The sequence below is a fragment of the Xyrauchen texanus genome, chromosome 29 (assembly GCF_025860055.1).
Source record: "Xyrauchen texanus isolate HMW12.3.18 chromosome 29, RBS_HiC_50CHRs, whole genome shotgun sequence".
NCBI lineage: Eukaryota > Metazoa > Chordata > Actinopteri > Cypriniformes > Catostomidae > Xyrauchen > Xyrauchen texanus.
Genome location: NC_068304.1, coordinates 25800027 through 25825995, shown reverse-complemented (window position 1 = coordinate 25825995; position 25969 = coordinate 25800027). Strand labels below are relative to the sequence as shown.

At 38.0% G+C, this 25969-nt stretch overlaps 1 protein-coding gene across 6 annotated transcripts in view; it reads right to left on the bottom strand.

Moving 5' to 3' along the window:
• The window catches only part of LOC127622895 (pleckstrin homology domain-containing family A member 7-like), a 128973-nt gene extending 110152 nt beyond the window's left edge, over window positions 1–18821 (bottom strand). For 5 of the 6 annotated variants that reach the window (XM_052097031.1, XM_052097032.1, XM_052097035.1 and 2 more), the window contains exons 1-3: window positions 18675–18821; window positions 18493–18569; window positions 18313–18370 (exon numbers count right to left, since the gene is read on the bottom strand). In XM_052097031.1, the coding sequence (XP_051952991.1) occupies window positions 18313–18370; window positions 18493–18569; window positions 18675–18757 (218 nt within the window). In that variant the 5' untranslated portion in view covers window positions 18758–18821. Of the gene's footprint in view, window positions 1–1921; window positions 2110–18312; window positions 18371–18492; window positions 18570–18674 lie in introns of those variants that run through there. The other variant, XM_052097037.1, reaches the window with a different exon arrangement.
• Between the last annotated feature and the right edge of the window lie 7148 nt (window positions 18822–25969).

Here is a 25969-nt window from a genome sequence, read left to right as displayed (position 1 = left end):
TGCTATAATGTTGTAATGAATAATTCAAAATACCTTAGTTTTCACTAAAACAACAGAGACCATTTAAAGACCATTTAATTGTTATTGTTCTTAAGGATAAGCTAGCAAAGTATTAAAAAATTATGATTTTTTTTCTGTACAATGTTCATCTTAATGCGCATTATTTCACATGTATTTGTATTAATCCATACATTATAAAAAAGTATTTCGCTTTGGGAGTCCATTTGTAATATACTCGTGCAAAAATACATGTGCAAATATAAATAGGACATATATTTATGCAACAGTGCTCTTTATTCATCTCACTCACATAAAAACACAGATTATTTACTCCTCAAAATGTATCAACACCATGGATAGAACATAATGAAACAGTTATGCCAAAGTAGGTAAATTAATGCTTAAAATGGGCACTCGGTAATTCTAATCCAATACACTTTTTGTCAAATTCTGCAAATATTTACTCACAGTCAGCTAGCTGTCTATTCTGTGGGTGGGCTGAAATTTTCTTAGGATTTGTACACAGCCCTGGCTCTGTAAATGGTACAAAAACAAAGTTGAACAGACCGATCCGCTCAACACTACTCCAGCCAATCAGCAACAGGGGTGGTTCTTGCACATGCACAGGATGGGAGGTAGGGGCAGAGCGAGAGGGAAATTAATTAGAAGAGCGACGTCAAATCTGGGTGATGCGAACTTTCTAAACTCAAGGGAGGACAAATGGCAGAGAAACTGACCAAGAGAAAAAGGTCAGACATATATAAATTAAAAAAGAAGGATTATGATAAGTCAATATGGTGTGAACAGGCCTTTAGTGTGGGCAAAACATTGGTCTCTCGTGTGTCAGGGACCTATTGAAGAACCCTGGATTAGACCCTGACAGATTTGCCGTGTCTAATTGAAAACTTGCAAAGTACAGTTCTAAATCATGGAAGTGGCAAATGGATAATTTATCTTCATTCCTGCAACTTTGGCAGCCATGTTAGACTATATTGATTAAATGGTTCATAGCGTAATAGAATTATTAGAGGTTATAGGAAATTGTATTTAAAATCCAGTGAATTTTGCATACTGCATGTCATTCAACAATATATAACAAGGCTTTCCAACATTCACAGACCATTGGATGCCTCCTCCAGAATCTCCGCCAACCCAGGCACCCCAATACAAAAATAAAAACCTGGGTAACATTCTATAATAAATTTACATTCTGTAATATCTATTGCATTGTGTAATGTTATTTAGAAATAGCCATTGACATGTATACGATGTTTATATATATATATATATATATATATATATATATATATATATATATATATATATTTAAAAAATAATAATAAATAGAGTATATGATGTTCATTGTATATATGTCTACAAACCCCCTGCAAGACCTTTGTGGGCCACTGATTGAAAATTCTGGCATTCATTTGTAATATCCTAGCAAGAAAAAATTTAAAATACAACTAGCAAAATTTGTTCATCAGTGTGTACAAACAACTCTTTATAACACATTTATTGGGCATGGCCGAAATTATACCTCCCTATAGACTCGCCATAGAAAGTATCAGCTGCATGTGGTACTGCAACCTGTGTTTACTGCCTAGCAGACTGTAGAATACAAAATAATATAAGAACAGTGATGAATGGACTGTTGTGCTTTCAGATATGAAAACAGATATGTTTGCATTAATTAAAATACTGTATCTTTAAGAAATGGAGAGAAGTGCCAAACTGTGACTCATCTTGAAAACAGATCAGAATGATGACCCTGGTATCCAGGTACCCTGGTATGCAATTCAGACTGTATCTGATCAAAACACGTCAATATGCCTTTTACAGCAGCATATTTTAAACCGTTAACAAATTGAACTGAAGTATTGTTCACATGTCAGGCTGAAGGTGTTGGAGAGATAAGTACCTGATTATTCCGAAGATAGCCTTGTTTGTCCTTGGCCAGGCAAACTTGTGTCGGCCCAGAACCGTCTCCTGGCCTAAGTCCCTATCACAACCGAAGCAGTTCCCCATTCTAAGAATCACAACAGCACCGACCCTGTCTCTGTGTGTGCTATCTCTTGTTTTTCCTCCTTTCTGTCTCTGCCAGAACAGGACACACAATCTGAAGCTGCACTAAGATGCCAATGCTGATATTTACAGTGAGGGCACAGTGGGTTCAGGGAGCCAACGCCTCCTGCTGTTACAAAGCATACCATTAGCTTGCCGCCTCTGCCTCTCAATCCCTCCTTTGTCGGGCCACCACCAGCTAGAGCTCTGTCCTACAGACTCCACAGCACAACCCCACAGTCAGTGACAGCCATCATGATTCCATATCCTTGAATGCTGTGAGACAATGACAGCAAAGAAGGACTCTTTCATGCAGCCTGATCTCATGAAATTTATGTCAGCATTACAAAGTTTTTGCAAAACTGGAATTACATGTCACATTACACATTTGGCTTCAGTTTCCAAGTAAAATGTCCAGCAGGGGGCACCAAAACCAAGAGAAATTAGGTTGTAATCAGACATGGTTTTTCAGGTGAATTCAGGTAAGGTTTTAATGAGTAAAACGTACCTAAAACTTTACCCTATACCTAACCTATAGTGTCCTAAAAGATAAATCAGAGTTTAGCAAAACAGACATCATTAACCCTTAACAAATACCTAACCGATAGTGTTTTAAAATTCCAATTCAAAATAAAAAATTAATTTCTGAAGCAACCAAGTCATTTTGTGTAGATTCTATGGCACTTTCACCTTTGTGAGTCTTTGGCTGGACTCAAACTGCGATCAATGAGTTCAAAGTCCAACTCTCTATCAGGTGGTCTACCAAGCAAGCTAATCACATTGGAATTAGTGTGTAAATGAACAGTAGGTGGGTCTGTAATTCAAGCATTGAAATGTCCCTTTTTCAAATGATGCGTTACAGTAAAAGTGTTTTGATATCATCACATCTAGCTGGGGTGAGTAATGGAGTGAAAAAAACATGTTTATAAAGTCATAATTAGCTATTGTACTCAGGATTTGTGTGACAATGTATACAACTCACAGTTGTTGTAGTGCTTCTAGTGTTTATTTTACCAGGAAACTGCAGCAAAACATGGAAAGCAGCACATTATTGTCAGTTTGCAAAAATGTATATGGAGTTATGTTCATTCTATGAACCAGGTTGCTTTCACAACTGGATAAGTGGGGAAATGAGTTTTTTTAGTTGTGGCATTTGTGTTATGCCTCTCTATATTGTGATATTTAAGCATTATTATAGCTCTAGATCAATTAATCGACTGACAGATTAACAGCGTGATTAATCAGTCATATCTGGTATTTAGAGATTACCAACATTGGCTGAAAAAGTGTGCCCACTTTGCTGATTAACAGAGGCATTGACTTCTGAGTGCACATTCTGTTTTCGCATATTTGAGTGAATTTTGAATCAATTGGATTTATTTGAATCAATGTTTTACATGTTTATATACAGTACTGTTCAAAAGTCTTAGGCACATAAGATGTTTCGCAAAAGCATTTGTCTTAAAATAGTTATTTATATCTTTAGCTTTAGTGTGCCAATAGGAAATATAAATGTTAGACTCCCAAACATTACTTTTGCAAATAGAAAAGATTAGAATAGAAGAACAGGGAGCCCTGCAACATATGTTATGGCACCCACAAAGCCATACGAACATTGTGTCAGTTTGAGATTATATAAAGAGACAGAAGCAATTGAGCCTAAATAGATAGAAGAACTATGGCAAATTCTACAAGAAGCTTGGAACATCCTATATGCCAACCAAGAAAAACTGTGTCCAGGTGTACCTAGGAGAATTGATACTGCTTTAAAGGCAAAGGTGTTCACACCAACTATTGATTAAGTTTTTTTTAATGTTTACTGGACTTTGTATGACATTAAGTGATAAATGAAAACTATTTGTCACTATTTTTGAAGATATCCTCACTATGCAACATTTTTCAGAAGTGCCGAAAACTTTTGCACAGTACTGTATATTGCCTAGGGTGACATAAGTCCTCTTTTTAACGGACAGATCATCTTTTTCGGACCTTGGTGAGGGGTGAGAACACCACTGCCCTGCGTGCAGATATCGTGATCCTTCTGTAGATAGAGCCTGTCCCTCCAGCCGAGATGAAGAATGAGATTCACTTTCGTGAGTCTTTGGCTGGACTCAAACTGTGATCAATGAGTTCAAAGTCCAACTCTCTATCTTGGACCTGCAAATGCTGAACCAGGCCCTGCACAGGTTCGCGGCGGTAGACCTGAAGGATGCGTACTTCCATGTCTCGGTTTTACCTTGGCACAGACCCTTTCTTTGGTTTGCTTTCAAGGGCCGGGTGTGTCAGTACAAGGCCCTCCCCTTCGGTCTGTCCCTGTCACCTCACGTCTTTTCGGAAGTCGCAGAGGCAGCCCTTGCCCCGATAAGGGAGTTGGGCATCCGCATCCTCAATTATCTCGACGACTGGCTGACTCTAGCTCACTCTCAACATCTGTTGAGTGTGCACAGGGACCTGGTGCTCAGGCACCTCAGCCGGTTGGGGCTTTGGATCAACTGAGAAAAGAGCAAGCTCTCCCCGGTTCAGAGCATTTCTTTTCTCGGGATGGAGTTAGACTCTGGATAGTGTCCAGGCATGTATTTTTTATGATAGACACCTCCAAGTTAGGCTGGGGCCTATGGGATGCGCAGCTGCGGGCTCCTGGACAGGGGCTATGCAACTACGTTGGCATATCAACTGCCTCACGTTGTTGGTGGTATTGCTGGCCCTGTGGAGGCTTTGGCAGTTGATCCAGGGCAAGCATGTGTTGGTCCAGACAGACAGACAACATGGTGACGGTAGCGTATATAAACCAGCATGGCGGTTTACACTCACGTTGCAAGTCGCAACTCTCCTGCCGTCTCCTCCTCTGTAGTCAGCAGAGACTGAAGTTGTTGCGGGCCTCTCACATGCCGGGCGACCTCAACCACGCAGCGGATGCACTTTCACAGCAGGTGGAGAGTGGAGACTCCACTCCCAGGTGGTCCAGCTGATTTGGAGTCGATTCGGTGAAGCACAGGTAGATCTGATTGGCACCCGTGCCCAGACCTCCGAATCTCCACATCTCCACACATGGAAAACCTAAAAGGCCTACCACCATTGTGGTAGACACTATCACTTAGGCCACGGCTCCCTCTACGAGGCAGCAGTATGCCTCGAAGTGGTGTTTGTTCGTGAATTGGTGTTCTTCCCGAGGTGAAGACCCTCAGAGATGCACAGTCGGATCGGTGCTTTCCTTCCTGCAGGAGAAGCTAGAGGGGCAGCTGTCCCCTTCCACCTTGAAGGTGTATGTGGCCGCTATAGCAGCACACCACGATGCGCTGGACGCAAGTCCCTGGTGAAGCACAACCTGATCATCAGGTTCCTTAGAGGTGCTAGAAGTCTGAATCCTCCTAAGCCGTGCATCGTTCCCTTGTGGGATCTCTCCGTGGTCCTGCTGGGCCTGTGAGAACCCCATTTTTAGCCTCTAGAGACAGTTGAGTTAAAGGCTCTCTAATTGAAGACGGCCCTCCTGACTGTGCTCACGTCCATCAAGAGGGTTGGGGAACTGCAGACGTTCTCTGTCAGCGACACCAGCTTGGAGATTTGTCTGGCGCACTCTCATGTGGTCTTAAGACCCGTATGTGCCCAAGGTTCCCACGACCCCTTTTAGGGATCAGGTGGTGAGCCTGCAAGTGCTGCCACAGGAGGAGGCAGGCCCAGCCTTTTCGGTGCTCTATCCGGTGCATGCTGTGCGTATCTACTTGGACCGCACAGAGATCAGAGCAGCTCTTTGTCAGATTTGGGGAACAGTGGAAAGGGAACGCTGTCTCTAAACCGAGGATTGCTCCCTGAATCGTGGATGCCCTCACTTTGGCATACCAGGCCCAGGGTGTGCTGTCCCCTTTGGGACTATGAGCACACTCCACTAGAAGTATTGTGTCCTCCTGGGCACTAGCCGACTATGCCTCTCTAGAAGACATCTGTAGAGCAGCGAGCTGGGCAACACCCAATACGAGATTTTATAATCTCCGGGTTGAGCCAGTTTCGTCCTGTGTGTTGACAGGTACAAACAGGTAAGTGTGCGGGAAGCTTGCCAGGTGTACCACTTTTTCACGGTGTCTTTCCCCTCCCTAAAGGGAAGACTTGCGCTTTTTTCCCCATGCGAGTTCCCGAGACGGGTGAACACTGGATGTCCTTCCTCCTTAGCCCTGCAGCAGGCAAATTGGGCGGAGGAATTCAAAGCCAGGCCCAGTACTTGTGCTAGTATGCCCTATACTAGGGTAGGTGCACCACATGTGCTGGTTACCTGTGGTAACGTATTTTCCATGGTATAGTTTCCCTGAGGGCAAATCTGTGTCTCCCTTGCCGGGAGCCTGGCCGGGACCCTGTTTCGGCTCCTCAATGCAAAACCTGAAAGAGTGGTTGCGATCCAGTTCCTTTTAAACCTGTTTGTCCATGGGAGTGGCATGCAAATTCCACTCAGCAATTCCCATTGGCCTTTTCTCAAAGATGAGAGATGTTTGGGGCTCCCAAGAGTCATCCCTAGTGTCGACACAACCTCTCACTCCTTCCTTCAGGGAATGGAGGTTACGACAGTAACCAAGACATTTTGTGGTGGTGAAGTGATTTTTTTTTTGGATGTGCAGTATATTTATTCTTTTTGCTTAATAAATTTAAACATATCTTTTGGGTTGCTGGTTATGAGATAAAGATAAATTACAGATGCTAACATTGTTGCTGGTAGTTAACATACAATATTTAATCTTGGCTGTGAGGTCGAGGGCAATAAAAACAATAGTTATTCAATACAATTTTTATGACTTTATGATCTTTAAATAGGCAATGTCTAATAACTAATGTCTGAAGATTGTTCTTGAGTCATCAGCTGATCAATATATTGTTCTTTGGTACAAAAGATTTAACCCACATCAAATAATTATAATGTAGGTCCCACTAAGACTTTTGTTTTAAACACAAATTATTACCCTGGAAAGCCAAAAACCCTTCAGTATTATTAAAAACTACTGGATGAATGAATTTGACACAAATAAAGCGCTTTTTCTGACACTACACTCAAAGCACTTTACATAGTGAAGAGGGAACTCTCCTCGGCCACCTGGATGATGTGACGGCAGCCACAGTGTGCCAGTACGCTCACCACACACCAGCAATTGGTGGAGAGGAAATAGTAGAGCAATAGAGCCAATTCATGGATGGGTTTTATTAGGGGGCCATGATTGAGAAGGGTCAGTGGTGGAAATTTGGCCAAGACACTGAGGTTGCACCCTTACTTTTTAAAAAGTAGTACCCTGGGATTTTTAATGACCACAGACAGTCAATACCTCAGTTTAATGTTTTTAACCGAAGGACAGAACTATTAAATCAATTACATTATTACTTTGACGTCTGCTTGCATTTGAGGTATAGCTGGATAGTATCATTTTTCAACAGCAATTTTTTCTTTTTATTCCCCCAAGCATGTAAAATTCTGACTTCTTGTATTGTTGTTATTTTGTGTCAATATTATGATCTAGTCTTCCACAATCAAATGCTATTGATTGTACCATTTTGTAGGCAGAGGTATGTTTCTTACTGTAAGTGTTTGTTGCATATAATTTCTTACATGTTTATATGGAAGCCACTGATCACTGCCTCTGTGATTTTATACTGTTGGACAAAAGCTGCAATATGCCAATTGTTCGCTTTCTGACAGACAAAGTTTCCTGCAAAAACACAGCCTGTTCAATCATTTGATTTAATTTCTAAATTACATACACAATTGTGCTTACAGTCCCAAAGTGTATCTTTTTGCAGGTCATATGACTCATCAAACATGTGTTTTAAAAAATGCTGTCCACAAAATCTAAAATCCAAAATAATTCATAAGAACCAAACACGTTAAAGACTTTATCATAACTCCCTCAGTCCCTAAGTGATGGAGATGTAAGTCAAGTGTAACAGTAAAGGTGAGTATGAGAATCAAGACAATATGCACGGTGGATTTCACCCACCCTCACAGCCTGCAGGGCACATAAATATGTAATACTTCTCACACGCTGCTATCTTTATGAGAAAGAGATTCATTAATATGAACCACGTTGAGCTGTTTGGCTCACACCATCCTTCAGGCCGCAAAAACATCCTAGTTTCATATCCCAAGGGTCTGAGCTGCGCATGATTAATAAGTTGGTATGGAGCCTCGACTCAACCTCAAGCTCAAAAACAGTTTGGAAAAAGTTATTAACCAAGCAATTGTGGTCATTTTCGTGAGGATGTACTACTGTACATGGGATATCCTTATACATATTACCGCTAATTGACATTCAGATACATATAACATGCTAAGAATTATAAGGCAGGGAACCTTTTGAAAACCATGTAACTTCAGATTGTTGATCTCAAAGTACATTCTTCTTCAGTTAGAGTAAGTACTGTAAGCCCAGGAACATTTACATTTACATTTATGCATTTGGCAGACGCTTTTATCCAAAGCAACTTACAGAGCCCTTATTCCCTGGAGCAACCTGGAGTTAAATGCCTTGCTCAAGGACACAATGGTGGTGGCTGTGGGGCTCGAACCAGCATCCTTCTGATTACCAGATTACCAGTTATGGTGCTCAGACCACTACACCACCACCACTCCATGAACAGGATTCCCATTCCCACCCCCTGCTGACTGTTAGGATTACTGCAGTCTGGCTAAGCTGAAAACATGCCAATGTTCACAGACAATATATTCTTATTATACAAAACATTTAATAAAAAAATGTGCTAGCCCCAATCAGATTTAGTGGCTTCTATGCAATTCTCATCAGTCAGAGGGCCCAGGTTTTGGGAAATCAGTCTCAAACCACTTAGGATCTTCAAACTTAGGTAGCTCCTGCAAATATTTCTTGAATAAAGTTCATTTTCTAATTCCATTGGCACATTGTTTTTTCTTCTTTAAAAAAATAAAAAAGGTACATTTATGTTAAAACAAGAAAAATAAAATTGCCAATGGGTGAGCATAATAAACCTATAATATTATACGATATATTCTCTGTATCTTACAGTTTTCCTTCTCAAATTCAATATTTTTTTTTACATTAAGAATTTCTAACTGGAAAACAATAAGACAAAATAATGCTGAAACTTTTTGCTGTATATTATGCACATAGTAAAAACAACACCAAACATGTTTCTCTCTCTCTCTCTTTAAGAAATTGATCAAATAAATTCTGCAATAATAAAACAAATTATAATTGGTTTGTCATAAATTGCATTTGAATAAATGACATTTGGCTGTTGTGTTGATATAGTATGAAGTTATCAATTATAATCTTATTTGCATGGGTGCAACACAGAGGAGCAGATAAGGAACATCAGAGAAAGTAGGTTTATGTTCTATTACAAAACATTACCAACCTATAAAGTGTATGACTATGACAGCTGATCAGTGTACAGCGAACAATATGCACTTTACTGGAACTAAACATTTACTTTTTCAAACTTTTTAAAGAGAGGTCAAAAGTTTGAAAGTTTGAGAAGCAGAGCGATGCTGAGCCTACCCCAACACAGAGTTCTCTACATTACTGTTAATAAAAACGATGCTTCCTATTACCGAGTCATTACAAACAAAACAACAGTATTAATTACTATGTGGTAAAAGTATTCCTACTCATTTTTATTTAAAATAATAATTAAAATAACGAGAAGAAAATAATATTCATTGGCTCAATTCAACTGTTTCAGTTCAGTTCAATATTTTTAACGAAATGAACCAAAATGTACTTTACTTTGCATTCAACAAAGTATAATTTTGTGTATTCTGAATGAGAGTTTTTATTTATTCTATATATAAAAGTCATCACAAAATTATGAGGCATTTGTGAGTAACTACTACTAAAAGAGATCTAAATAAGATACTTTCCCTTTGCAAAACTAGCCAGTCACAGTGTAATTTAAATCTGACTGTCATCATTTAAAAATGTCATTCACACACTTTCATAATCAGAAGCCAAGTCTTAGCAAGATTATCTCAGGCTAATTTAGCCACTTTTAAACTGTTAAACACTGATCATTTGACAGAGATTTTAGTTGCCAAGTAAGAAGCACTTGCATATACGGTATACCAATAAAGCCTGCCTTTACAATGATTTTTATGTAAGGAAAAGTAAATATGTCCCTAAATGTGAGGAGTTTGTTCAGTTTGTTCAAGTCTTACATACGGATAATGAATACTGAATCTCACTGTCTCCATAAAATCACTAGTTCATCCATTGCTTTGAAAACAAAGGAGGATACAACAGGTTTATTCCAACACTGCTATGTGAGCAGTTTGCTAAATACTGTACGCAATACAAAATTCTGTGTACATTCAGCAAATAAAGAGTACAAGCTAACAAACACTTCAAAATCAATCAGCCCCCAATTAATAGAACTGGCAACATATCACTGCACAACGCTTCAGTACATAATCAAAGTATACTCAATAAGTTACAGTTCATTTGTGAGGCAATTAGAATCCAAACTGCAGTAGTCTGAAGGACTAGAAACAGAAGGACGTCAACAGAAAGCATCCAACCACAGAAGTCACATTTCAGAGGGAACAATACTTTCACTCATTTCAAGGGCATCCGGATGTACAGTATATATTAAAGCATTCACATGCACAAACTCACGGTTTGTCTTTATTTCTGACAGCAACAGAGCGCATACGGAATGTTTTCATTTTAATTTGTACAGCAATATTTTTGACAACAATAAACGCACAAAAAATTTGGAGTGAATTATGTTAAGGATGTGAAAATACATGGGTTGCTAACTACTGGTTGGCCAATATTGGATTATCAACGACCAATGGGGACAAACCAGCTAGACAAATGTTGATATATATATATAGTACCGGGTGGAAAATGGCAGATATAATGCCAATATATACAGATCAGTATTATACTGATCATTATATATACGATGATATCCAATGAGACGTACACTATATTGACACTTTTTTCACACAAGATTTACTTAAAATTCAAAAGCAGAAATCATGTGCTATTTATTGACAAAGTTGCTGTTAAATTTTGAACTGATAAAATCGGGCAATTAAGCACATGCCAATTCCTATAATCTCAAAATGGCCAAATATCATATAATGATGGCCTTGCCGATATAATACTAATACTAATGTTGCTAATACTAACAAAATTGGGAGAACTTCAGTGTTATTTATTGACAAGGCTGCTGTTTGATTTTGAAACTGACACACCAATCAATCTGTCAATCAAGCAATTATAAACCAATACAATAGTCTCAAAATGGCCAAATATCGGCCAGTTACTTGGCCTGGTCAATATATCGGTCTTTCACAAGTGCTAACAAAAGTGAAAGTAATTCTGTTCTTTACTGACCAGGCTGCTGTAAGATTTTGAAACTGACAGAGGAAATGGCACTTATGTAAATCAGTTAATGCCGATAATCTCTGCAAATGAATTCTGGCTAATAGATAAGTCTATCACTAGTGCTAGCTAAAATGAGAGAAATTGTGTGTTATTTATTGACAAGTCTGTTGGTACATTTTGAAACTGACACAAGGGAAAGACCACTTTTAATGATCGGCAAATCGATAAAATTTTTGGCCCATGCCGATAATCTCGAAATGGCCAAATATCAGCCAATTAACCGGCCTGGCTGATATATCTGATATATCACTTGTGCTAACAAAATGGGAGGTGCTGTGGTCATCTTGCTGAGAGGGAGTCAAAGATCTGTAATCGGGGGCTAAAGATCCAGAGTTGTGGAGAAAAGAGGTCACAGATTAAGTGCCAGACTTGAATATCATGCTTTAAACTGACATTTGCAAGCACTCAGTAAACTGGTTTTGCCAAGGAAAGATACCATAGGTGTATAGTAATGAATTAAAAATACTTTATTAATGTACTTGTATACAGTTTCTGAATATTTGTACTTTACCTGAGTATAAATATTTCTGTTGACTTTCACTTTTACTTCACTACATTTTAAAGAGAAAATGAATACCTTTTCATATTCCTCCCGACCCATTGGTAACTTTTGCAACTGAACGTCGCAAAAAATCAAAAAGCTGTAGGTGTATATTGCATGCAGATCTGCAGAAGTGAGGTCTGGTTCATGAAAGAATCATTTGAGTAGAATCTTTTCAATTTGATTCATCTGAATAGGTTAAAAAGATTCAAAAAGTGCTGAATAATGCATGTCCAAAAATGCATGTTGCGTCGTCTCCACTGGGGAAGAAAGGAAAACGCTCATGAAAGTTTTAAATGATTGAATTAGTCAGAGCAGTTCTTGAGATAACTCATCCAAATACAGTGTGTGTCTCATTCAGCTCCCTAGTTCAGTAGTCAGGGCACTGATCAGGGAGTCAGCCATTTCTAAGGAGGTCTCAATCCCAAAATGTTCCAGTGCACTGAACTGTTCCCTCCCTAAAAACTCCAACAATGCAACATGACAACCAGGGAGCATCGTCGCGCACTATGTCCCCTTATCAGAAATGTCTTCTGAAGTCTTTCAAGTCGTTAGAGCAGAAGAGTAAAACCAAGTCAAAGCCTTATATTCTCTTTAAAAGAGATGTTGTTGTATAGATTAATGGTGCAGATAGATGCTTTTTGGAACTATCGGTTATCAGCAAAAATAACCTGATAGTTGATGATAGTTTTTTTAATTATTATTCCTCCGTGTTACTCTGTGGCCGGCCAAGTCTCTGCCATTTCAACATAAGAGTCTCTTCTATGTTTTGGTCTTGTTTATATTACAATCAATAAATCGTTTTTAAAAACAATCAGCCCATGAATCGGTTATCGTCCTTTTCCATCACCTTTATTATCGGTATCAGCAAAATCCACTATCGGTCGACCTCTAGATGTTTGTAATGACTTTCATCAATAATGACCATAAAGGGGAAACAATCTTTTACATATTTGAGTTGTTAGAAGGTTAAAAATGCACTCCTTCATATTTCTGTTTGTCATTTATCTTTCAAATTAAAACTACATTTGAATATCTACCACAAAAATCTGTGACAGTGTCATTTACACAGCAACGTTGATAATTAATAAGAGCTGCGTATAAACACGTGACCTTGTTATTGTGTCACTGGGGACTGACTCTGAACTGTACCAATGTTCAGTGGATTAGCACCCATGCCAGTGGCCAAATTCATGTTCAAGAAAGCCTATAGATCCACAACATAGGGAGCTGATTGAGACACAGGGACTACAGCATGCACTGCCACTCAACAAAGTTGCCATGGGCATAAAAATCTGTGCTGTAAGTGATGCGTTTTACTTGTACTTTTGATATATAATTTACTTCATTACTTTTACTTAAGTATTTTTCTCATGAGCTACTTTAACTTTTGAGTCAATTTCTATGAAGGTATCTTAACTTAAGTATGACAAATTGATACTTTAAATATAACTGAAAGATGCAATGCTGGATTTATGACAGGTGACGTGGCACAGAAGGCATTGGATGTGCATCACCAAGCTCTGCTAATATTGCTCTATTTTTATGGCTCATCTCTCGGCCACACACTCCTATTAGAGGCTAATTTGTGAGGAGGCGGATCCTCCACCACACCAACCTCTACTGATCGCTGGTCATCATTCTTCGTCTTCTGCTTCCCCGAGTTTGGAGCAAGGAATGGGAGGGCCAGGGCAACAATAATTGGAAGGTAGGCGAATCATCAGTCACACTGCACGTTATATCCATGTCAAACCCCCATGTGCAGGCATCTTTTCCAGAAGCAGCCAAAGCAATATTGCCCAACTGAGAATACAACTCACTTTCAGCATTAATTAAAGTTAATTATTTACCTGACCCACAGGATCACAAGTTTATTTGACACTTTTTGCATGAGGTTTTATTGTTGTATGGTACAGGCTTGTATGAGTGAATTTGTATGTTGCTGATCATTATGCACATAGGCCCAGGTTGTTAAGAGACTAAATGGAAGTAATATAAGAGTAGTAAAAAAAAAAAAACAAAGAATAGAAAAACATTCTTGAACTTTCAGTTCCCTTTTTACTGAAATTAAACTGCTTTTAAGTATACTCAAGTGAGTAAGCGATCCTTGAATCTATTGTAGGACATGCAGTGTTCTTAAGTCCTTCAAACTTTTGTAAAGATGCCACTGAAGGGATAACATCAAATGCCTATTTATGGAAATACTCAGGCTACTGAATCAATCTTAGATTAATTTCATGTTGCGTTTGGAACTTTGAGAGATTCAAAAATATACCAGCAGATTCTGGTCCTTGCTGGAAAGGTGGGCTCAGGCTGATGGATATTAAATAGCATTTATTGACATAATGCATAATTTACATTTTTCCATATGGGTGATTGTCCTGAAGGTTAATATTTCACCCCAAATATTTGCATAAAGCCTATGTTTAAGACTATTAAGATTTTTTTGGCATTGTGACATTATTTTCAGGACAATTAAACACACTGACCCAGACATATAGTTCTCATTGCTGAAATGTGTCTGGTTGCTCTCTTTTACTATTCCCATTATATATAAATTCTTACTAAGTAGGCCAATAAATTAAAAGTGCTAAAACAGATACTACCATGATGTATAAATACTTTATTATTTGAATAATAATATCCCAAATGGCCTGTAATGCCTGGTAAACCACACATTTTCAAAACAATTCTTGTAAATTTTGCACCAATCCACAATCATTTTAAACCACATGTAACATATTAGTAAGATTTAGCTTTGTATTCCCTAATCACATTGCTATTCATGCTGTACACAGTATTGGTCAGGTGAATAACTATTACATCTTGGTCATCTTTATTAAAACAGGCTCCACCCATGTAAGATCCTCAAACAGATATATTTTTGAATTTGTCAGCAAATACATTACAGTCATGCAGGTGAAGGTGCAATCTGACTATATTTCACTCTTTCATGACACAGTCTCAGAAAAAGCACAACTCTGATTCCCACACTCAACATCACTGCTCTCAATGCAGGTATATGATGATAATCAAATGTTATCTGTACATTCTCAGAAAACTCAGGGCTTTGTGCTGACATCAATAAAAGCATTTTTTTTAAACTCAGTGCCAGATCCATCCCCAAATGAGCACTCTATTAGCCCTTTTCCACCGAAATTGCAATAGTTCTTGGGCTGAGCCTGTGCTCCGCTGGGCAATCTGGAGCCTATCATAACCCGGCCACACTTTTCCACTGACCTGAGAGCCGAACAGTGACGTAACGGATTACTGCCTCAAACATAAACAAACATGGCATATCAAAGTGTGTTTGTATACAACTTTAACTCTTGTTTTTGAGGACATATTTAAACATACAGATTAATGCCTTCTTATGGTACTTGTACTCCCTTAAGAGTTTTCAATTTGTTTAGGAATTGGTAAATTGTCTGACTGAAGGTGGCGTGCATCATTTTGCTGTGAGAGTGCTGTATCTTCATTCTCGTAGAGAATTTTTTTCCTTTGCGATCTCTCTAGTTTATCTTAGATTGTCGTAAATACCATATCGCAAGGAAAGCACTCGTTTCATAGTGTTACCTGAGCACTTTTGATGTCTGATAATTTTGTGGGTTTTTTTGTGGGTCGAACCAAATTTATGGCCGCAGAACAGTCATTTCTGCAGTGGAAATGTGCAGTTTGAGATTTCACCCAGGATCCCACACCCGAAACAAGTCGGTGGAAAAGGTCTATATGAGTTAAAATCCAGAAAGTTACTTATGCTAGGTTTATTCTAGCGTTTCCTTCTTTTCATCCATAAGACATATCATACGAGAAATCTTAAACACACACACCTCACAAAGATTTGCAAGAAATTAAAGCTCTCTACCAATGCAAAACTCCTGGAGCAGAACAGCAAAAATAACAGGCTAATAATCCTACATTATATATCATTTCTATATTAAGACTATATTTTTATGGTAGTAACATGGTTAAAGCACAAAGGTGGATAATTAATAGGGATGAGCAAATTTAGTCGACTTAATGGTTCTGATGCTGCTAGTTGACACTGGAATTACCTGTCGGTTAATACTTTTCCATTAAACTGTTCAACATTTTTACACATTTACGTTTGGCTTTATATTTTTACAGAGGCTACACTTAAATTACTGTCATGTTAAATGTAACACATTTTAAATATAATGAATAATACAAATATTATTTAAAAAAAGAGGATATATGACTGGAGCAGATAAAAAGTTTCATTTCATCTCAGGCTGCGTGTGCTTCTTCCCTCTCACTTGCAGCGCAGGCAAGAAAATGTCTTCTCGCTAGACAAGCAATCTCAGCAAAGTAGCTGTGAAGTCACGGTTGTGCGGGAAGCAGATTTCCGAAACGTTGCCTTGAAAGTTGGATGTTGTCACATTTGAGTCTTCTTTAAATCTGTGCATGATTGTTAGTTATTTTTCTGCTGAGCTGGCTTTTTCAAGAGCAGGATAGACACTTCGGCTGATTCAAATTCCGTCTTTCACCGGAACACACTGTTAGACATTTCTGTAATTTTTACAGTTATTTACAACATATCACCCAGTATAATACTGCTATTTATTTTTACAAAAAATAACAGTAATTTAAATTGCATCATGGGAATTTTCTGTGATGTCAAACACCACATACAGCGATTTACTGTATTTTTTTAAATTGATGTACATTACTGTATTTATCGTAATGGCTTTTAGTAGCACAGTTTTTTGAACATCGAAGTGCCGTTACCTCAGATGAGTAACAGGTCAGATAAAAAGTCAAAGACCACCATCACCCTAAGGTGATGTACCAGAAATTCCAATGGCTGCCCTTATGGCTCCTACACACTACACGTCTTTCAAAGACTTCGGATCGTGGTACCATTCATATTACACAACTGTCTGTCTTGTCACTGAAGTTGTAGCGGTTTCAAATTACACAAGGAATCCACAACAGGGGTGAACACATTACAAGACATTTTACTATTGACGAATCCCCGATGACTCCAAATTACGTTTCACAAAAGAATACACGCAGAAGTGATAATAGTGATAGAGCCAGAGACGTGATACCAGATACGAAAACAAATGCATGATCATATGTTATGCATTTCAGAATATGATGTGTATGTTTTTAATCGCCTAAAGGCATCATATATTTTATTGGTTACAATATGAAAAAGTACCTCCAACTGTAAAATCTAACTATTTGCTTACCTTACTGTCCAAGAGAATTGGCAATATTTCTCCAACTCTTCTCTTTCTTCACCCGGTTGTGGTACAGTTCAGATGAAACATAAAATAGGCACTGGTGCTCCTGCCAATGATCCACTAATTTGTCCTCCATTTTTTCGGTCCAATGAGACTTTCTTGATATTGCAGCCATGCTAGTTGATGTTCTGTTGCAGGTACATCTGGACTCCTCCCACTGAAATTTCCCATGCCCAGTTTCTTGCTCTCTCATTGGCTGTAGGTCGATGCTACTGTTGTATTCAGTCAAAATATATTTCACATTGTGCGATTTGGAATCGCAGACGGGTCCAGATATTTAACATTCTAGATATCTCACTGACATCGGCGATGCGATCTCAAATCGCATCTTATGATAGTTCATACATTGCGATCGTCGCTCATGGAAGCGAGCTCCGATTTGCCCACGATTTCAAATTTTTGTCGCCGACCTCCACAAAACTGTCGGTGAGCGAAAATCGGGCTTAGAATCGTGTAGTGTAAACTCTGCATTACTCGCATGTTATACGATATTCAAGGACCCTGTAGCATTTGCGGAACACAGTTAATCGCCTCAGTGCCATGGCACTGAATGATTGACCATGTACATATTTCATGATACTGTCATGGTACTTTCAAAAATACCATGGTTTTACTATGACACATGTCAACAAAAAACAAATAAATAAAAAAAGTGTAATACAATGGTGCTTTTTGTGAGAAATATAAAAGAATAGGCTATTATTTGTGATTAAGGAAAAATGGAAGAAAAAAAATATGAACAACATATTAAAATGGGCGTGTAGACCTGTTCCACACATTTTGTAGTTTATCACCTCTCTACAGTGTGTCAAAAAACAATAACCGTGCTAAGTAGCGAAATGAAAATTGACCATTGATACTAATCGTACACTAGGCTACACAATATTCTCTTTTGAACCAGAAGTGAAGCTCTTTAATAAACAACTTGAACTCTTCTTGTAACTGCAAAGTCGCGCATAACACTGCAGGTATATGACCAGTAATGCACCTGACGCACTCAGATTACAGCGAGATATAATTACTATAAAAAAACACTTACTCAATAAAGAAACTCGCTCCTTCTTTCGTATATCCTTCCTCCCAGCCTGTCGGTAGATCTAGGAGACATGCACAATAACACGTTTGCAAAACTTTTACCGTTCCGCTTTTCCTAAAGCATAAACAACACGAAATAACACTGAAGAGTACTGGAATCTTGCAAGCTTTAAGAAGCACATACCAGACCCAATCATGTGTCCAGAATTGATAGGTTCACAGGTACGGGGATGAAGCCAAGTAGTGGTGCTCGTCTTATCGCTGTCAGGAAAACAAACCACCTGTTAGCGGTGCAAGCGGCTGGGAAATGCTCAAACGGCATGAGAAAGAGATTTATCTATTGCAATAATGCACATATAATCTTACTCGATGAAAAAGACCCTGCCGTCTCTGCACACCCCAGAAGACCAGTTCTCAGGTAAGGTGTCCCGACAGAGCGGCGCCTCCATGATTCCTGTGTAAAGTCCTGACTACCTCATATTTCCTCTCTGTCTTCTCGCTGTAGCGATCACCGCTTCGGCGAAATACGATTTAAAGGGGAGGGCTGACTCTGTACAGTTGTGGTTTGTCTTTCAGTCAGGAAGCTTGGCCGACAAAAAAGATAAATTAATTATACTGGGAGAGCTGGGCTAGATACCACACGGGTAAGTTGTCACAAGGGCTGTTTTCAATTACATTCAAAGTGCTTTATTGGCACGATTAAATTATTTCGTATTGCCAAAGCAACAACGTAGAAAAACAGAATAAGAAACAAAATTACATTTAAAGGGATAGTTAGTTCACCCCTAAAAAATAAATTTCTCTCAACATTTACTCACCCTCATGCCATCCAATATGTGTATGACTTTCTTTCTTCTGCAGAACACATACAAAGATTTTTAGAAGAATATGTCAGCTCTGTAGTTCCATACAATGCATATTTATTATTTTTTTATTTTACTAATAAGGTCTATTTAAAGCTTTGAGTCAAAAGTCTATTTACACAAATGTGTGTTTTCGCTATTGGTTTTGTTTTTCAATTTATAAACTACCCTAGCACACATTTAGGTAAGGGTCATCTGTAATGAAGGTATCTTACTAAAAGGTTGAGCTATGTTCTCAGGACAAGGATTTTTTTCATAAATCCCAGGTCAGGGCAAGCTAGCTCACATGTTTATAATTACAAGTAATTACAATATTTGTTGGTCAAACCAATGCTTTGATATTTTTGTATGCTACATTTTAATTTGCTGTTTCATGACTATGAATCAAAATGTTTTTACTGCATAGAAATTGCTATTAAAATAGGCTGTAAAATAGCAGGTTCCATTGTGACTACTTACCTCATAGTGCTGGGAAGATTACTTCTGAAATCCAATCCGGTACTGATTAAAAATTACAGGATTAAAGTTGTATTCTGTAATGTAATAACACTTTTTATGTCATCTAATATTATTACATTTGAACTCTAATTTATTTGATACCACAGGCAAGAATAAAAAGTTATGCATGTGTAACCAGTCCTGCTCGCCCCGTTCCAAAGGGCATTTGAACCGGTGTCTCAGGCATGGGAGGTGGGCGCGCTAACGAGGAGACTAAAGGCTACAGCCCTTCATGTCAGTCGTTAGTGCGCCTCTTGAAGCAAGGGGAGTGAGGTTTACACATACTGCACAACTTTCACGTATTAGCTGGCTCCCATTACATTCACCTTCCTAAACGTCACTCCCATCCGGGTCACGGTACCATTGTAACCGGTCCTGCTCAAACTTCTCCAAACAGGATTTGAAGTGGCATCTCTGGCATGGGAGGTGGGCGCACTAACAAGGAGATTAAATGCGTCACTAGTGTGCCTCTTGAGGCCAGGGGAGTGAGGTTTACACTTACAACACAGCTATCACACACCAGCTGGCTCCCATTCACATGGCACTACCAGAGGTGTGGATGTGTTAGAGCAACTAGGGTAGCGCAGTATACCGTTACAAACTAAATATAACAATACCAAAAAAATGTACTTAAACCATATTTAAGTATGCTGCCATTAGTAAAATGTAATGTGAGAGTTTTGAGATGAAACCAAAGACTATTTGAAAATAATAATAAAAAAGTCTTGATATGGTCAGTTATGATCATTAAACGGCAGAAGGATGTCATTAAATTAAATAATATACATGCGCTGAGTGCCACAGAATGAATGAGAGGCTCTGTCCTGCTCTGTCATCTCCTTCACATAAACAGGGACGCATGCACACACACACACAAAAGCAACACACATAACTAATGCTTGATTTTCATGCAGTGTGTCCAATAGTATCCATCTTAAGAGCTGCAGAGCAGTGCGTTTAGTGTATAAACATCTGTGAAATCAAATAACCTTTTTCACCATCGCAGCTGGAATATTTCAGCTTGCGAGTCACGGGAAGCTTGATATAACAAACCTTTCAAAACAGGAAGAACTTCAAGAATCTTTCAAAATAAAAGTCCTGCTGAAATGATAGCTTTATTCAACTGGATGCATGAAATTGAAGACATGAAAGAAAAATATACTGTATAAAAGTGTAATATTCAAAGTAGTAGCAATAATACTTATAATAACAATAATATAATATTAAATGGTTATATTATTAGTATTATTATCTGTAAGCAATTTCACAAAAGCTGAACACCAGTACAGAATATCAGCATGTTGTGATTCAGCCATGGCAGCCTTTTGCCTCAGTTAATCAGACTGTTTTAATTTAATGTTGTCAATAATACTGTATTAATAATTTTACCAAAAGTTATTATTTATAAATTATTATATTTTCATTTGATCAAAGCTGTACAGTATGTATTGGATTAAACCCAATTTGATCATAACATTGAAATAATAAGTTTAATGTGGAATCCAGAAAAATTTAAACATAAAAGGCATCATGTTTATCTATAAGACTTTTTAAAAATCGTTTTTATTTGTTAAGTATCGAGTTAGTAGCTAATGAGGTACCAGGGCTGGTATTGTACCGAAGCCAAAATTTTGGTATTGTAGCAACCCTATGAGAAACTAATTTCAGCATGGAAAAATTGGAGATACAATTTAAAAAGTTAAGTGGCCTTACTACCGGTGAAGCTCCAGCCATGGTGGGTTTGCTTAACTGCATTGGTGATAAAAGAAAAGAGTCATCTAAGGCTTTATCTGAATGCATTTAATTCAGGAAAGCCTGTGTGCATAGTCCATGAAGTTCAATATAAAAATGTAAGCCGTAGTGTTGAGCATAAACTTTATCAAGAGCAGAGGACTGAACAGTTGCCAGTTTAAGATTTTAATCAGAGGCTGGTGAAGTTCCATGGCTGAGCTGCGGAAACATACTGAGGCAGTTCTTAACTGAGAGAGGTTAAAAAGTTAATGGAGATGAATGGAAAATATGTTTCAAATCTCAGCTACAGTAAATGGCTGTGAAATTTGGTCTTCATGGTTGACATCACCAATTGACATGTACCTGTGGGAGCTTAATATCAAGCTTCAGGGTCCTAACCAGATTTCAGCTTGGTGGTATGAAGTGTTCCATCATTCGAAGCAATATGGAGAACCTCAATCTACAAGCACTGAAGCCTACTACAACATTAGATTAGGCAGATGAGTGTGCAAAGCTCCTTTTGGCATTTTTGGAGTTTTTATAGTGCACTGTTTACCATCCCATCAGTTGCTTACATATGCAGTGTTAGTTCACTAAATATCATCCTATCAACCATTAGTGTGATCTTTCTGTGATTCTCATGGTCTAGACTGCAGAGAGGAAAGAGAGAGGCTGCACTGCAGAAGAGCCTTAAGAGGTCATGTGTGCATCTGGAAAGGAGCTACCGTACTATACTTGAGAACCGGTGCTGTGCTTCCATCACTGCTTATTTCCTATCACAACTTTGATCTCTGTCAGTGAGACACTGCCTCAGGAGGAGCCTCTGCTGGTCAACATCAATAGCAACAAGGAGCACAACAGTATATATAGTACAGTGGTGGCTCCCAAGCTTTGTGCATCCCTACAACCTACATGTTGGATGTACTTTTGGATCAAACAATGCCTGTAGGACTCTCTGCAATATTCCACCCTGCAACAGACAATGGCCATATTTGTGCAAGCCTGTACCCAGCCACCAGGAACACATTTAAAAATGTATTTTCTTGTAATTTACTGACCCTCATGCCAACCCAGACTTGTGTGACTTTCTTTCTTCTACTGAACAGAAATTAAGATTTTTAGAAAAGTATCTCCACTCTGTTGTTCCATTCAATGCAAGTGAATGGTGGTCAGAACTTTGAAGCTCCAAAAAGCATATATAGACAGCATAAAAGTAATCCACATGACTCCAGTGTTTAAATTCATGTCTTCAGAAGCTATATTATAAGTATCGGTGAGAAACAGATAAAAAAATGTAGTCCTTTTTCACAATAAAATCTCCTCCCCACCTAGTTGTAGTCCTTTTCCACCAACATGGTTCGGGGGCAGGTTCCTGGGCCAGTGCGAATTCTTGAACTGTTCTGCGCATTTCCACTGCAGAAAAGGCCGTTCCATGGCTGAAAACCTGATTCGAGACTGGCCCCAAAAACTTGCTGGTCTCCACGCAGGAACCGATTACGTCAGGGAGCGGAGGGCAGTATATAGTCACCTAATTTTCCCCAAACAACAACCACTACCATCTGCAGCAAAGAGTACTTCTTCCATCTATAAAAAAATACCCCAAAAATTAACAGACATCAAAAACGTTCAGGTAACGTGGACAAAACGAGCACTCCACTTGTGATATGGTCTTTACGGAGATCCAAGATGAACAAGAGAGGCCGCAAAGGAGGACAAATTTGTATACGAGAAGATACAGTACGAAATGATGCACATCAGCTTCAATCAGACAATTGATCAAATCATAAACAAATTAAAAAACACTTAAGGGAGTACAGGGACCATATGAATGACCTGAACAAAAGCAACAGTGGACGGAGCAACAATGTTTTGTATGCGAACACCGACCAGTGTTCCATCTTACTGGGGCATTGAATTCAACAGTCATGCTCGTGATAAACACTGAATCACTGGTGTCCTCTCCTGCTGATTTATGTAAGTTAATATTTTTGCCAACTTTGTTAGCTGTCCTTACTCTGTTCCCCTCTTATTTAGTGCATTGTTTTGTTCACTAAGTTCAGAAGATTGCGATTGATTCTCAATCAAGATGTAAACATAATATTATATGCTATGGCATATCTCCACATATAACCATCTGCTACACCAATGTTAATAATGATTCCACTGTTACAGTTCACAGGATTTAGAAAGTTAAGCCATAGTTCATACAAAATAATATCATTACATTAGGCTACCTGTCGTCTTTATCATAGATGTCGTCTCTGGCAATCTTGTTGAGCAATGTAATAATGTTGGATTGCATAACTCTGTATATTTAAATATGTCCTCAAAAACAAGTAAAAACGAGTAAAAGCTGTACACAAACACTGTTGTGACGTGGCATGTTTGTTTTTGGGCAGGTAAAGTAGCCACGTAACCTATTATGTCACTGTTCAGTTCTGAAGTCAGTGGAAAAGCGCGGCTGGTTTACGAAAGGCTCCAGACTGCCCCGGCTGTGAACCAGAGGTAAGCACAGGCTTGGCACGTGAACCAGAGGTAAGCATAGGCTTGGCACGTGAACCATTGCCATTTCGGTGGAAATACATTAAGAGTGCACTAAGAATGCATATCGCCAAAAAGAAAAGAAGAAGAATGTAGCAATGAAAGTTTTATGTTTTTCAAGTTTTATACTGCCTTTATGTGCTTTTTTGATATTCAAAGTTCTGGCCACCATTCACTTACATTGTATGGACCAAATATCCCCAGCTGGGATATTGTTTCTAAAAATCTTCTTTTGTGTTCAGCAGAAGAAAGTAAGTCATGCACATCTTGGATGGCATTAGGGTAAATTAAGAGAGAAATTTCCATGTTTGGGTGAACTAATCCTTTAAGAGGCTTGGATGTTAGTGGCAAACTCTGCCTAAGCCAGCTGAGGAAAAAAAGAAAGAAAAAGAGACAGATATTGAAGCGATGACATACTGTATTACCATTAAATATAATTTACTCTGAGCAAATAATATATTAAACAAAAATATTCTATGCATATCAAATTTTACTGTACATTAACTATAATTATTCTATCCATATGAACTATTACTGTGCATTAATTATTCATTTGTTCCATTTATCAATTTATGTTTATTAAAATGTGCAACTTGAATTGTTGTCTCAACTTTTTAATTTGTAGCATATCTAAGAAATTGTATGTATTCAGGACAGCATATTATACTAAGTTTACATAAAACAGCTTATTAAACCACATTAATCAACCAGTTTAATAAAGTTCAGTGCTTTGTGGAATTCGTTCATTAGCAACTTAGCTTTATATTTTAAAAATTTCTGAATGTTGAATACAGCATACAGTTTAGTAGGCTATGTTTGGTGCAATGGTAACGCAGCAATAGCCTTCACATTTTTAAAGATTTCTCTAAATATGAAAATATAGTTGAATCATATATTCAAAGTGCACATGGGAGAAAGAATGGCATATTTTTAAAATCACTTTTAAAAGAATCTGCATTTCAGTCCAATGTATCAAATGGATCCCATTAAAAAATAAATAATAATTATAATAATTATATTTAAATATATACATACATATATATATATATATATATATATATATATATATATATATATATATATATATATATATATATATATATATATATATATATATTTAAATATAATAGAGCCTGCATGCTCACCACACAAGGACCATTTCAACTGTAACAATGGCAAAGACAATAGCTTAAAATCAAGCAGAATTTACCTCTATATTTAAATGATCACATCAGAAACTGGTTTACTAGTCTACGGGTTCCAAATGCCAAAACAAAAGCCTTGTTCTCACACAGAAGTGGACAGGCCACGTTTATTTCAGAGAAATGCGGAGTTAAAAGTGTTCTTGCGAGAGTAATTTGAATATCTCGTATCTGAGAGGCTGTTTCTGTAACACCAGACCGCTTAACCCTTGTGTGCTGTTCAGGATGTTTTCAGCCACTAGGGGGTGCTGTTGAGTCGTAATTTGGCCATAACTTTCTCCGTGTTTCAGCAAATGGAATGATTTTTGGTGACAAATCTTATTTTCACACATATTTTAGGAAAATGCTTTGAAAATTTTCAAAAACTCAACAGTACACTGTGGGCAAATTCACTACCCTTTCGTTATGTTCGTGGCTGAAAACAGCCACTACTTTAAACTGCTGTAAAAATGTATCAGATAAATAGTTTTTTCACATTGTTTTTGCATAAATCTATTAATCAACCTCAGTCCTGTTCAAAACTACTAAATGTTTAAAAAAAAAAAAAATAAAATCAGGATTTTAACTCTTTAATTGCCAAATTCATAAATGATGTCACTGATTTGGGGGAAAAAAACACACAAAATGACGTATTTTCAATATAAAATGTGATTGTGGACTGGATTTTTTTTTTTACCTTTTATCACAGTCTTGGACATGTCAAAGATTAGAAACAACATTGGTTTCGATGCATTGTTAGTTTTTGTGCAGCATCAGATTTTAACTTTTTCTCCCTCATTTACTGTTCGTGGCTGTTTTTGCCCCATTGACTTCCATTATAACCACA